Source organism: Pipistrellus hanaki (assembly GCF_964339955.1).
Source record: "Pipistrellus hanaki genome assembly, chromosome: 1".
NCBI classification, from domain to species: Eukaryota; Metazoa; Chordata; class Mammalia; order Chiroptera; family Vespertilionidae; genus Pipistrellus; species Pipistrellus hanaki.
The window spans coordinates 152,366,490-152,379,958 of NC_140503.1; the positions used below are offsets into that span (position 1 = coordinate 152,366,490).

Genomic DNA, 13,469 nt, shown 5'->3' on the forward strand with positions numbered 1-13,469 from the left:
TTTAAAGTCAGACCTTCAGTGGAGGTATCAGAAACCCATGACAGGTTCAGAATATAGTAGTAGGTCTTCAAATTCCAATTAGCCCTTTCAATGCAGTCTTTTCTTTTTTTCAAGCTATCATTTCACAACTACATTAAAGTGTGACTAAAAACTACTTAAATATCCAACAAAGTGTGACTAAATACTACTTAAATAAGTGACTCCCAAACTTTTAAACTATAAAACACAGTATTAAATATACTTTATCTGCTGACCTAAAATATGCTTGTATGAAAATATATATATATATATATATATATATATATATATATATATAGCTACTTACATACACACACTAACTAAAACCACATTTTTCACAACTTGATACCTCCCTTAATATATTAAAATATATTTTCTATTCTATTTCATTTTTTAATGAAAATACTATCTATGATCCACTAAACTAATTTCAGGATCAACAAAGTGGATCACAGGCTGCAATTCCATGATTTTGATACCATCCTTCTGTAGGAATTATTTTTAAATGACATCACTAGTAATAGTCATTCTTTGGTTATGGAGGGAGTGGAGGATTAAAAAAAATGTACTTGCCCTTTATTCACTTACACCAGTGCACAGCTGTGAATCATCAAGAGAAAGAGCCTAAAATTCCCTGTGAGAGAAGGCAGGCCACCTGCCTTGATGCCTTACCTAGTCCTCCAGCCCAGCCATCGGCCTCTGGAGTTCTTGCATCCCTTTGGATGAGTGCAGTTCTCACAGGTGAACTGTGAGGAGCACAAGAACCTACGAGGCACCCATCACCCTCTAAATCCAAAGAATTCATTTGCATTAGGAAGCTCTTGAAACTATTTATAAGACTCAGCACAGATTCTGAGGTGTTTTCTTTTGTTTTAAAATATAGTACACTGTTAGACAGAATAAAAGAATTTGAGGAGCTGGGAATTTTTTAAATTATTTCAAAACTTGTACAAAATAGTGTAAAATAAATAACATCTATAATAATAAAAGTGTAATATGCTAATTAGACTGGACAGCTGAACGACCTTCCAAATCTCCTTCCAGACAACCTTCCAGATGAAGCTACAGCTGTGAGGGCCGAGGCTAGCTGCCTCCGTTGCAAGGGCTGGCCCCCTGGCACGAATTTCATGCATCGGGCCTCTAGTTTACATAGAACATAATAACTCATTAAAGGTCAGTATGAAGCACCTAGAGCAAGATAACCAGCATGGGCTGAGCTGCAGGTGTTCTGCAAATACTTTCTGATTTGAGTAGAGTAAGCATCATGATGAAATTCAACAGACTTCACAATGGCAAAACATTTTATTTTTCTAATATTAATGCTTTACAATGTGATAATGCTTTATAATGTTTCATACTGTTATAGTTTTGTTCAAATTAAATTCACTTATACGTTCGTAAAAATGTGTAACATTTTAAATACTGACCATGTGAAACATGACTAATTATAAAGCTTGCCTTGATTCTTCAGAGAAGAAAGGATTCTGTCGCCCTCTTGTGGTAATTTTGCTGTAGTGTATTCTCCAGAAGTTCTGCATCAAGTGAAATTTTTCCTTTTCACTTTAATAGGTGAAGTGTTATTTTGACCGTAGTTTCTGAATTTCCAGGTTACATGTTTTCTGCCCTCCCCAGTACATATACTTTGTGCCCTCCTTCAGTTTCTATCTCAGAAACTTAGTCTTGTCCTTACTCTTTTAGGACATATTCTCTGTCCCTTTCCAATTACCATACCAGATAAATCTTTGAGGTATGTTCTGTATTTTAATGCACATACAAAATATTTACAGCAAACCTCTATGGTCATGGATAAACTTTAAGTAAATGGAAATAATTAAAAATGCATGGCTGAGCTGTCAGCATTTTTCGCCAAGGGAAAAGGTCTGGCTAAGTTATTTAATAGTCTAGAAATTTCAGAGGCTGATGATGTTAATCTAAATATTTTAAGTTTTAAAAAAGTAATAAAACTGTGTATTCTTTCATATAGTTTAGATCAAACCCAATTGGGAGCAGCAGGAGAGGAGCTTGAGGAGATAGCGGGGCCAGCGTTAACAGGATCTTAAATGGCAGAGTAAGCAAAGCACCTGTAGCAGGACAGTGATGGGTGAGGTAAGCTGGAGCTGCAGAGAGATCACTGGCGGAAGACAGACAGGAGCGGGCAGGGAAATGAGTTCAAGTTGTTTGAAGGACAAGGCCTGAACCAACGGAGTGGAGAGAAGAAAATAAGTTGGAGAAATACTAAGAAGTGGAATCGTCAGGTGTTAATTTCTTTGAGGACAGGGATAGGGAGTGGGAGGTGGCAAGTTCACACCCCAGCTTTGGTGACTGGATGCGTGCACCATTCAGAGACAGGCAGTGACATTTTCGGCCATGCTGCACTGGAGGGGCTCCCTGGAAACAGCAAGTAGGTCAACGTGGTTTGAGGAAATGAAGTCCGGGAGAGAGGACTGTATAAATCATCAGCGACTAATAGAAATCTGGATGGAAAATCGCCCAGGGAGAGTGCAAAGAATGGAAAGAGATGAAAGCTAAGTGTGGATCTGGCAACCTTCACTAGTAAGTACAGTCCCATCTTCCGTTGAAACAGTTACTTCAGTCCGACAGTCATAAACTTAGTTCACGTTGGAACAGACCATTTAGTCTGCCTACATCCCGCAGATCGGGAAACGGGATCAAAGGGGTTGAGTGACTTTATGTAAGGCTACTTATCTATAGAAGAGACTCAAAGCTCAGGTTTCCAGACTGACCCTACGCTGCTCCATCCTAACACCGTTCAAAAGCTCCCATTCTAGTACTGGGTCCTCCTTCCACTCTGCCCGTGAATCTTCAGAGGACAAGAAGACAATGCTTCTTCCTTCAATAACGTCTGATGGCAATCAGTGCTTCTGTTGTTATGTTTCACATATCATCAAAACCAAAATGTTCTATTTACAAGGAAACCTCCCAACAATATAGTTCGTTAATAAGACCCCAAACTTCCAATTCTACACATGCTTTCTGAGTAACTGGGAAACAAGAAATTGCCCAATTCTGCAGCTATACACAGCAAATGGCAATAACACCAAACACACGGAGAAAATGTTTAGGAAACGTGTCAGAGAGGAAAACAGCTGTAGCAGTTCTCTGCAGCCCTTTTAGACAGTCGATAATCGGTTTCACCGATGGGCTCTATCATATATCCCAGAACACATTTCCATAATTACACTTAAGGAAAGCAAAAAGCTGGCGATTGCCTTGGCGTACCTGCTTGGCTTGGCCGCTGCCAGCTCGGAGACTTGATGGCACTGGTGGAGCCCAGAGGCTTGAAGGCAGCAGCGGTTGTGAGCCCGGCCACCCCTGGTCTGGCGAAGGCTGGGCTCTCCGGCCTCTCAGGCACACTCTGTGCGGACGCTGCAGACGGCGCCGAGTGTGGAGAAGGCTCCTGGGTGCTGCTGGGAGGAAGATAAGAAAACATGCTTGGTGAAGTGGTAGCAAGCCAACCTAGCACTGATCATTTGATTTTCTCAGCCTATTCAATCTCCAAGGAAAACAAAAATAATCATCACTTAATTGATATTTTAAAATAGAGTACTCTAAAACCATGACTCAGGGATTGACTCTCTAAAAAAAACACACACACACACACACACACACACAAAACACACACACACACACACCAAAAAAAAACCCCCAAAAAACACACACACAAAAAGAAAAGGAGTCAGAATGCATTTGTCCAATACTTTAGAAATCCTCTTCTAAAGGTCTACCATGAGAAACTAGGCTATTAAAAAACTTACACAGCCAATCCTTTGATTTCCTATTCCTCTCTATCTCAACACTCAATCATCTAGAATAAAATAAGCCATTATTAAAGAGTCCCTGAAAAATCTCTATGAAACAGCTCAGATGTTTCTTTACTGTTTCCCACATTCTTCTGGTATTTTATGAACCAAGTTTCGCTGCCGTCTCAGCAGTCAGTCTTTTGCTCACAGACTCAGTCACTCTTTCATTCAATAAATATTTAAGCACTTGTGCCCTGTCAGACATTGTGCTTCACACTGTTCGCACAGTGGTAAACAGAGAACATCTCCCGTCTAATAGAACATCCACTCTTCTATGTTCATTACACAGGCAAACAAGAGGCAAGACCACCACTATCTGCTCTCAGAGTTATTTGCTTAACAGGAGGCCTTATCTGTGCTTGAGTTAGAGGATCATTTGGCTTTTATCATCCAGTTATTTATTATTTACTATTATATGTCATTTCCAAAAAAATCTACATAGCTCAGATAAAATATGCACTTTGGAATGACACAATACAAGAACAGATTTTCTCGATTGAAATAATAACAATTGTTATAACAAGAAGAAGAATACATCCTAACTTTTCAATAAAAGATTGAGGTCCTGGTAACTTAGATAATTGCATGCACAGAAACTCAATTTCTTCACTATCTGAAAGCAACAGCTGAAGCACCCCATGGACAAAGATAGGATACTATATTAATGACTTCAATAAAATAAATACTGCTTCATTATTTTGTTTGGTTGATAATATTTCAAGGAAAATAGATTTCGAATTCAGTCATGTCCACTATGCTTACAAATGAAGAGGAATAGCTGATTTCCCCAATGCCTCTTGAATCTGGGAAAACACCTAACTAAGGAGCCCCGAGGCTGCCTTCCCTCAGGAAGGCCCACTTGCAAGGTTGGCCTTTGACTGGCATTTGGGAGTTGGCTTGTAAACGGTTCCCTCCAGTCTTATAAAGCTTTCTCTGAAAGATAAGAGCTGCTCGCTGTGCCCAAACGATATATACAATATTGTTTATGCTGAATACTGCTTTTCTTCTGAGAGTCTGGAATTTCAGTGTGAATTAGGCACAGCGTGCTTACATAACGAGCCTCATTAAAAACCTTGTCTTAGGTACTTGGTTCCTAATGAGCTTCTGGTAGACAACATTTTGCACGTTTTGTTAAAACTCATGGCTGAGGAATCAAGCACATCCTGTGTGGCTTCACTAGGAGAGGGCTTTTGGAAACTTGAGTCTTATTTCTTCCAGACTTGATCCCACAACTTTTCCCATTGCTGATTTTGCTTTGTATTTTTTCACTGTAATAAATCTTAGTCATGAGAACAAGAGTTCTGTCTCCCTCTAGTGAATTGCCAGACCTGGGGGTGGTCTTGGGCACCTCTGACACTGAACAGTTTTGAAAAATCATACTAATGCTATTTTAACTTTCTTGAAATAGTGTTCTCCTAAATTCGGGTATAATAGAGCCACTACCTTCTGTTATAAGTTCTAATCAGTTTTTAAAATATATATTTTTTATTGATTTCAAAGAAGAAGGGAGATGGAGAGAAACGTCAATGATGAGAAAGAACCTTCCATCAGCTGCCTCCTGCATGACCCCTACTGAGGATTGAGCCTGCAACCCAGAATGTACCCCGACTGGGAATCAAACTGTGACCTCCTGATTCGTAGGTCCATGCTCAACCACTGAGCCATGCTGGCAGAGCATCTAATCAGTTTAATGAAAAACAAAACCTGCCTGATGTTAAAGCATACTATACAATGAAAATTTTAAGCACTCTGATAATTTTCATAATAAATAAAAAAATGTGAAAGATTGCTTGCTTAATGACAATGCTGGACACAATAACAAAAAAAAAAAAAAGATGACAGAATAAGTAATATTAACAGAAACAGATTAAGCATTATAGTATAACTAGAGGCCCAATGCACAAAATTTGTGCAAGCGTAGGCCTTCCTTCCCCCGGCTGCCAGCACCGGCTTTCCCTGTGGCACCCGGGATCCAGGCTTCCCTCCAATGGGCATCAGGCACCCTGGACCTGGGTTCCCTCACAGCCCTGCCTTCGTCGGGAAAGTTGGTCTAATTAGTGTATTATGCTTTTATTATTATAGATGGCTTTGAGCAGCTTTTAAAGCTATGTGATGGACAAATTATTTTATATCTCTAAGCTTCAGTTACTAAACGTTAAGTGGGGATAGAACTTTGACCAGTTGCCTCCCATACACACCCTGATGGGATCGAACCCACAATCTGGGCACATGCCCTGACCGGAAATCTAACTGGTGACCTTTCAGTGCAGGAGACAAAGCTCAATCAACTGAGCCACACTGGTGAGGGAAACAGCAAAATACTTCTAAGTTAATGACTCATTTTTAAAGCTAGTATGTAATAATTACCTAAATTAGATTGGTATCTTATTTCTAAAGACTCATTTTTTTCCCCTAAATTTAAATTGTTTAAGGCATACCTAAATTCTAAACAAAATTAAAATGCTTTCAAAAAGATTCTAATGAGGAAATCCACAAACACCCTTGATTCATGCCACAGAAGGTAAGAATCAAATATGGTCATGTTCACTAGTTTGCCAGATAAACAAACATTGAAATGAAATGTTAAATTAATACTACTTCCATCTCAAGAATACCACAATTTTTGTTTGATATTTCAAAAACTGAAAATGGAGAAAAATGTACTAATAAAGCAAAGATTTCTTTTTAAAACTGAGCTAATGAGGAAAAACAGAAAAAGGGAAAGAAGTTTACTTTCAGTGTCAGCAACCTGATTTATCTTGAGTTTACATTCCTTTCCCACATTTGTTTAACTATTAAAACAAATAAATTTCAGCTACAGATTGAGAACAGTTGGAAATTTTAAGTCTATTTTCAAAGAAAAACTCTGAAGAATACCCTTGAGGAGACTTTACTCTAATTACATATCTAAATTTTTTAAAGGGCCAATTGTATAGCATGGGTTTAATTATATCAATGTTTAAATTAAACAGTTTTTACTAAATCTTATAAAATCTTATATACTAATACACAGACTCTGAAGTGGTAGGAAATGAATATTTATAAAGGAGTCATAATTATAAGCAACTTTTTATTTTATAGATTTCTCCATCAGAATTCCGTAAATGAACCTGGACATATATAGGAGTCATGAGTCTCCTTCCTTCCAGAATTCTGTTTACAATTTTTTCTTGTATTTTTCTAAGCAAAATTCTTTAACTTAGACTTCTATACCAAAATTAAAAGTGTTAAGTACACTATAGTGAAAAGAAACAAGTTTGGTATTCTACGATACTTCATTATAATTTTAAAGATTACTATTACATAAAAATAACATCCAAGATAAAACATCTCTGACACTGTTCCTCCCAGCTGCTCTTCAGTCCCTTCTCACTGCGGTAGCAAGGCCTCCTCAGGGTATCCTGTGCTCCTGTTTTTCAGAATGCCAACTGGCTAACCTGGTACAGAACCACTTTTCTTTCCCAAATATCAAAATACATTTAGTTTGTGCCAATTGCTGTCAGTAAACAGTGGTGATAATGACTACTAACACTAGCTCAATCAGCCCATAACAACTTTTTTCTTTTTTTAATAAAAAGTTTATTTAAGCAACAAGATACTTGCTTGACTTGAAGGGAAAAGTATCTAGGATTTATTTCTTTTAGAGTAATTCATTGCTGCTTAAAGTCAGATTGCCCTATATGTAGTAGCTATATACAAAAAAGCTATAAAACTGTTCTTAGTTTTACAATAATAAGTGAAAAGCATTAAAATTCTCTAATTGAACAAAATATGCAAGAATTTTTATGTTGTTCTTTTTTCTGTTAAACAGTGAGAGCAAAATAACTTACTAGAATGCCAGAAGTGGAAAAAGGGAATATTTTCACAGAACCAGTATTTTTCCCTACCCCATCTCCGTTTGTTGTCGATCAAAACATACCTCTGGCCATTTAGTGTGTATGGGATTTCTTAAAATGCACCAGGTGCTTTTTTGGAAAGACTATTCCAAATGTGGTCAGTAACCAGTCACTGTGCAGTCTTAACCGTGACAATGAAAGAGAACTGCTCCTTTATTACTCATAACTCCGCAAATAAAACATAACTTCAGATGTTTCTTCTTAGAGCAAAATGGACAATGATCTCTCTCTCCTTGTTTAAACACCTCCCTTAAAGTTACCCAGGATTATAATGAAGTCTATCAAAAATCTCCGTAACAATGGACAGGATACACACCCATGATCAACAGAGAGCCCATGTGATACCAGGCTTTTACTAACTACAGTCACAGGATACACTGCCATTAATTTATGTTCGGTCAGAAATCGTTTTAGAGTTATTTCACTAAAATTATACCATTAGTAAGGAATACTTGGGATGTATTTACTTTTGGTTATACGCAATAATTTTTGCCATGATTGTTAAGTTTAGGAGAAAATTAATTTTGGTTCAGTATTTCTCAGATATTGCCCAAGTACAACCTTCATATTTGAGAATTGCAAGACAGTAGACAAAAAAAAACACACAATTATTCTATTATTCTTTGCCATTTTTTTTCAGAAGCTATAAAGGTATGTCTTACTAAACATTTAAATATACTAGTATAGCTATACCCATGGAATAAGAGACAGGGCTTTACTATGATTTAAATACTTGCACTACGACTCATACCTTCATACTAAACACCAACTATGCTAACAAAAGATGTCACGAAGGGTTAAAAGGCAAGTTAATAACCATACAAAACAGCATGCTGTGCATTAGCAGTGCACTGAACGTAGTTAAGTGAAAACTGGACACAAATCCGTCCTAGGAATTTCACATCTGGCCTGTTAATATGGTGGTTAAGTGGTACAGAAAGTGTCTTTTACAGCAAACCACCACTATGACATCTGTTCCCATTGTACCTTGTTTTCTTAACCTGGACAGAGCCAGTCGATTTCCTCGAGGGCTGGAGATAGGAAAAAGCTAAAGACTTGGAAACAGGACTGATGCAAAGTGCATCCAGGAGTGAATGATACTTTACAGGACCGGAGAGCCTGGTGAGCAGTTAGAAAGACTTTTAAGTTGGAAAATCACACTACCAATAGCAAAAAGCAGTGAGAGATAGAGACAGAACTAAGCAGTATAAAGAGAGTGAAAAGAGGGCTAAGAGTGTATTAGATTATTATACTCATTAATATAGAGTAGATTAAATTTTCACCATTTATCAATGCAATCTTAAAAGCATTTGTTGCTATAAAAAGACACTAGAAATTATGTATAAACAAAACCCCACAAAACAATAATCTTTTATTCTTTTACTGGGAGTATTACAAAGAATAGTGATCACTCTCAAATATAGTAAGTTTGTGGGACAAGATAAAACCAGTAAAAACTTAAAATACTTATTTGTACCGGATTCTGTTTAAGATATAAAAACTACAAATTATAACATCCCCAAAGTCAACAAGGCACACAACATGCAATAACCTACATAACTGTTAAGTATCACAGACAGATGGCAGTTAAAAAGATTCAAGGATGATTTAAAGCAAAATCTGTAACACAACCTAGACAATATGGTGATGATCTCATAACCAAGGGGATGTATTCTTTGATGTAAGGTGTTAAGGCAGTGAAAAGTGTTGGCATCACAACAGACACACCCTGTACACACAGCTCTACCTGGTTTTTGCAGCAAGAAGAGCAGACACATGAGCGGCTGTGCTGCTCAGAACCGCAGCACTGTATCTAGCAGGAGAAGAGAAGGCAGGAAAGTTTTGGAAACCTTCCAAGGAACTTGTCACCACGTTTCTTGTAGAGCTGCTTAAATGGATAGGTAGGGAAACAGAGAAAAACAGAGAAGAGGAACAAAAAGGAAAGTAAGAAGAGGTAGCATAATAAAGATAAGCGAGGAACCATTCTATATTAATAATTAGACATACACAGGTGTGACATGTCAGAAAGATAATAGGAGTTCAGGTCATTTATTGTGGCTGTGATTTTCCCCCCCTGAAATTAACATTTGATATACTAGAATCCTCCATAAAACTTGTTTTTGAGGTACAAACGTTTATGAATGTATTTTTCACTGTCTCTAATCCTATTTAAAATTAAATCAATATCACATAACAGCAAACATTTGAAGACTGAGTTGTCAACAACTAAGCAGAAAATAAACTAAATGTGAAGTGTGAGCAGAGAAAGAAGAAAGGCTGTGTCGACCATTCCAAACTGTCTCTCCAGAAAGGGTCTAACCTTAGAGATGACACAGTCCCAAAGCCTGACATTTTAATGAGAATTGTGTTTTCAGGGGAAGTAGGTAACCATCAGCTACCTATTCAAAAGCAGTAATGCATAATAATATGAATAAAAAATAACTGTTTAAAAGGTTGAGAGTAAAGCTGTTTGGGAAGGGCAAGTACCTTTGTAAAATAAAAAGTAGTTAAGACTAAAACAGCACCTTCTGTGTTGATGTTGATAATTTATTTTCAATTTTCTCTGTAAAGATTAAAAATGCTGGTATGAAGTTTTATCTTCAGGACATTTATTACTTAAAACTTTAATTATTTTCCTTTGGTCTTTGAAAAATGGTCAGACACCTGGACAGGAAGGAATGAACATTCCATCATGAGGGCTGTAATGATTTCCAAATTCGATTATCAAATTGGAATTGAGAATTTCTTTTTTATTAAGAAGAAAGTCTAAATTGCACAGTGTAAAACCTGTAACCTCTCTTCTTCATTTATATCTACAAGTTATTAATGGATATTCTCAATAGACTATGACTACTTTTGACAGAATTCATGACAGTGGCTACTTCCAACACAAAGTAATTATGTGCCAAATCCATCCCAGGTTAATGAGAGCTCAGATGTAGAAAACTGAGGTTGACATAAATCTCTTCTCCCTGTCAGAAGCTTTTGATAATCCATGATTCCTTATTCCTTTGGCTACAATTTTATAAGCCATTAGTAGTCAAATTAAAGAAATGGTGGCAAGCCATGTTTTTTTTAAAGTTATGAAGATTTGTTCAAGTGTAGGTATAAACTTTTTAGCAAGTCTGCACTTTAATTGAACTATGTGGCCATGTTTTAACAACTGCTGTGCATGGCGAGGAGAGGAGGAATGGGGCAGAAACGAGAAAGAAAGAGGCTGTCAGGGGCAGAGCAGGATAGCATGCAAAGTGGAAGAATAAAGTTACCAAGTGATGCAACTTTGAGTTTCTCAATTACTCTGCATCTTTGAGGCAATGGCTACTATTTGGGGGAGTGAATAATAACCAGAAACATAAATCTATTTTTAAAAATCAGCTAAAAGACAAATCAGCTAAATTATCCTTCTCCTTTAGGAAGAAAAGGAAATTTCTTTCATCTTACTGTATCACAATCCTTACTAATAGAAGCCCAAGTAGTCATCACGCCGTGATGCCCTTATAGGGTCACAGGTGTGCTGGGCTTGATGCTACATGTGCTGCATGGAGACTGCCTGGGAGTCTCACCTCCTCCCAGCTCCACGCTCAGAGCCAGGAGGAGGTGGTACCCCAGCTCCGCACTGTGAGGCCTGCCTGGGGGTCCTGGCTCTGTGTGACAAGGCCTCCCAGCTCCACACGGTGCAGAGGCCGGACCCCCTTCCCCACCCACTACTCCGGCCTAACTCTTTGGGGCAATCCATTGAGGAGCCCAGATGGGTGGGTGGGGGTCTACCACTTTGGGGTGATTGATTGCAGGCTCCTGTACAGTGAGAGGGCACAGGCCATGAATTTCATACACCAGGCCTCTAGGCCTGTCTAATAAAAGAATATGCAAATTGACCATCACTCCAACACACAAGATGGCTGTCTCCATATGGTCAAATATGGCTGCCCTCATGTGGACACAAGATGGCCACCACAAGGTGGCCAGCAGAGGAGGGCAATTGTGGGTGACTAGGCCAGCAGGGGAGGTCAGTTGTGGGGGATCAGGCCTGCAGGGGATGACAGTTGTAGGGGAACCAGAGGAGGGCAGTTGTGGGGGACCAAGCCTGCAGGAGAGGGCAGTTGGGGGCAACCAGGCCAGCAGGGGAGAGCTGTTGGGGGCAACCAAGCCTGCAGGGGAGGGCAGCTGGGGGAGACCAGACCTTCAGGAAAGGGCAGTTGGGATGGACCAGGCTTGCAGGAGAGGGTAGTTGGGGGTGACCAGGCCAGCAAAGGAGGGAAGTTAGGGGGGACTAGGCCTGCAGGGGAGGACAGCTGGGGGCAATCAGGCCTGCAGGGGAGGACAGCTGGGAGCATCCAGGCCTACAGGGAAGGACAGCTAGGGGTTACCAGGCCAGCAGGTGAAGGCAGTTAGGGACAATTGGGCCAGCAGGGGAGCAGTTAGGTGTTGTTTAAGCTGGCAGGGTAGTGATTAGGGGGTGATCAGACTGGCAGGCAGAAGTAGTTAGGGGCAATCAGGCAGGCAAGCAGGCGAGCAGTTGGGAGCCAGCAGTCCTGGATTGTGAGAGGGATGTCTGACTGCCCATTTAGGCCCGATCCCGGTGGGGCCTAAAGAGGCAGTCGGACATCCCTCAAGGGGTTCCAGATTGGAGAGGGTGCAGGCTGGGTTGAGGGACACAGATCCTCCCTGTGCACAAATTTCATGCACCGGGCCTCTAGTAATAACACAAATGAACTTAGTATCAGCAGAGTCCAGCAAAAGCTTATAAGAAGAATTAACCTGAATACCTTTAGAATATATTTGGGTACCTGGAATGTATGATCTCTCTTGTTCCTTTTTGTTTGTTTGTTTGTTTGTTTGTTTGTTTTAAATATTTTATTGATTTTTTACAGAGAGGAAGGGGGAGAGTTAGAAACATCAATGAGAGAGAAACATTGATCAGCTGCCTTCTGCACACCTCCTACTGGGTATGAGCCAAGGTATTGTACATGCCCTTCACCGGAATCGAACCTGGGGCCCTTCAGTCCACAGGCTGATGCTCTATCCACTGAGCCAAACCAGTTAGGGCTCGTCCCTTTTTTTAGAGGTGGATGTGTTTGTTGGTTAAAGTAGACTTATGACAAACTCAAGCAAGTTGACTTTCCAAATCACAGTGAATAAATAAAAGGCACAGCTTTCCTGATTCTACATTAGAACTTAAATCTAAACAAAAAGTGAAAAATACAAATGCAGTGTAAAGCGGTGTTCCAGGGCTCAGTGCCAAGCTTCCTTGTCTACATATTAATGATGTCAGTTCTGTACTCTATGATCTCTTTTGCTTTTTAGTCAAACAGGTTTAGCATTTCATTTCATCACCAGCATTAAAATTTAGACACACCAGGAAGAAAAAAAAAAAAACTCTACCTAGAATGTGTAGTCACTTTAGAAAGCGTGGCTACTTGGCTACGGCTATTTAAAACCTGAGGAGCTGCCGGTGGGTGAAGCCCACTCTTAGGTGGTTCTTCCAGAGAACTGTCAAACCTAAGTTTTCAGAAGTAAAATAAACAGGGCAAAGGAAATATTAATGAAAAGTGCAGGTATTTATCATCTATAGTACCTTTTATTGCACATCGCTTTTATTTTTGGAAACTGCTAGTTGTGTTTTTTAACTTTCTATCTGTATAATGTTAAAAACCAAAACTAATACCCTCACCACTACCAAATGCAGGCTGTTTTCCCCCACAATTTTTTTAACATGTTACTTCCATCTGATAAA

General features: G+C 39.2%; 1 protein-coding gene across 7 annotated transcripts in view; it reads right to left on the bottom strand.

The window, feature by feature from the left end:
- Positions 1 to 13,469, bottom strand: part of PDLIM5 (PDZ and LIM domain 5) — a 194,058-nt gene that overhangs the window by 38,948 nt on the left and 141,641 nt on the right. For 4 of the 7 annotated variants that reach the window (XM_084897142.1, XM_084897144.1, XM_084897140.1 and 1 more), the window contains one exon: positions 3,259 to 3,446. In XM_084897142.1, coding sequence (XP_084753268.1) covers positions 3,259 to 3,446 — 188 coding nt within the window. The remainder of the gene's footprint in view (positions 1 to 3,258; positions 3,447 to 13,469) is intronic. The other 3 variants (XR_014796172.1, XM_084897143.1, XM_084897141.1) reach the window with 1 other exon arrangement.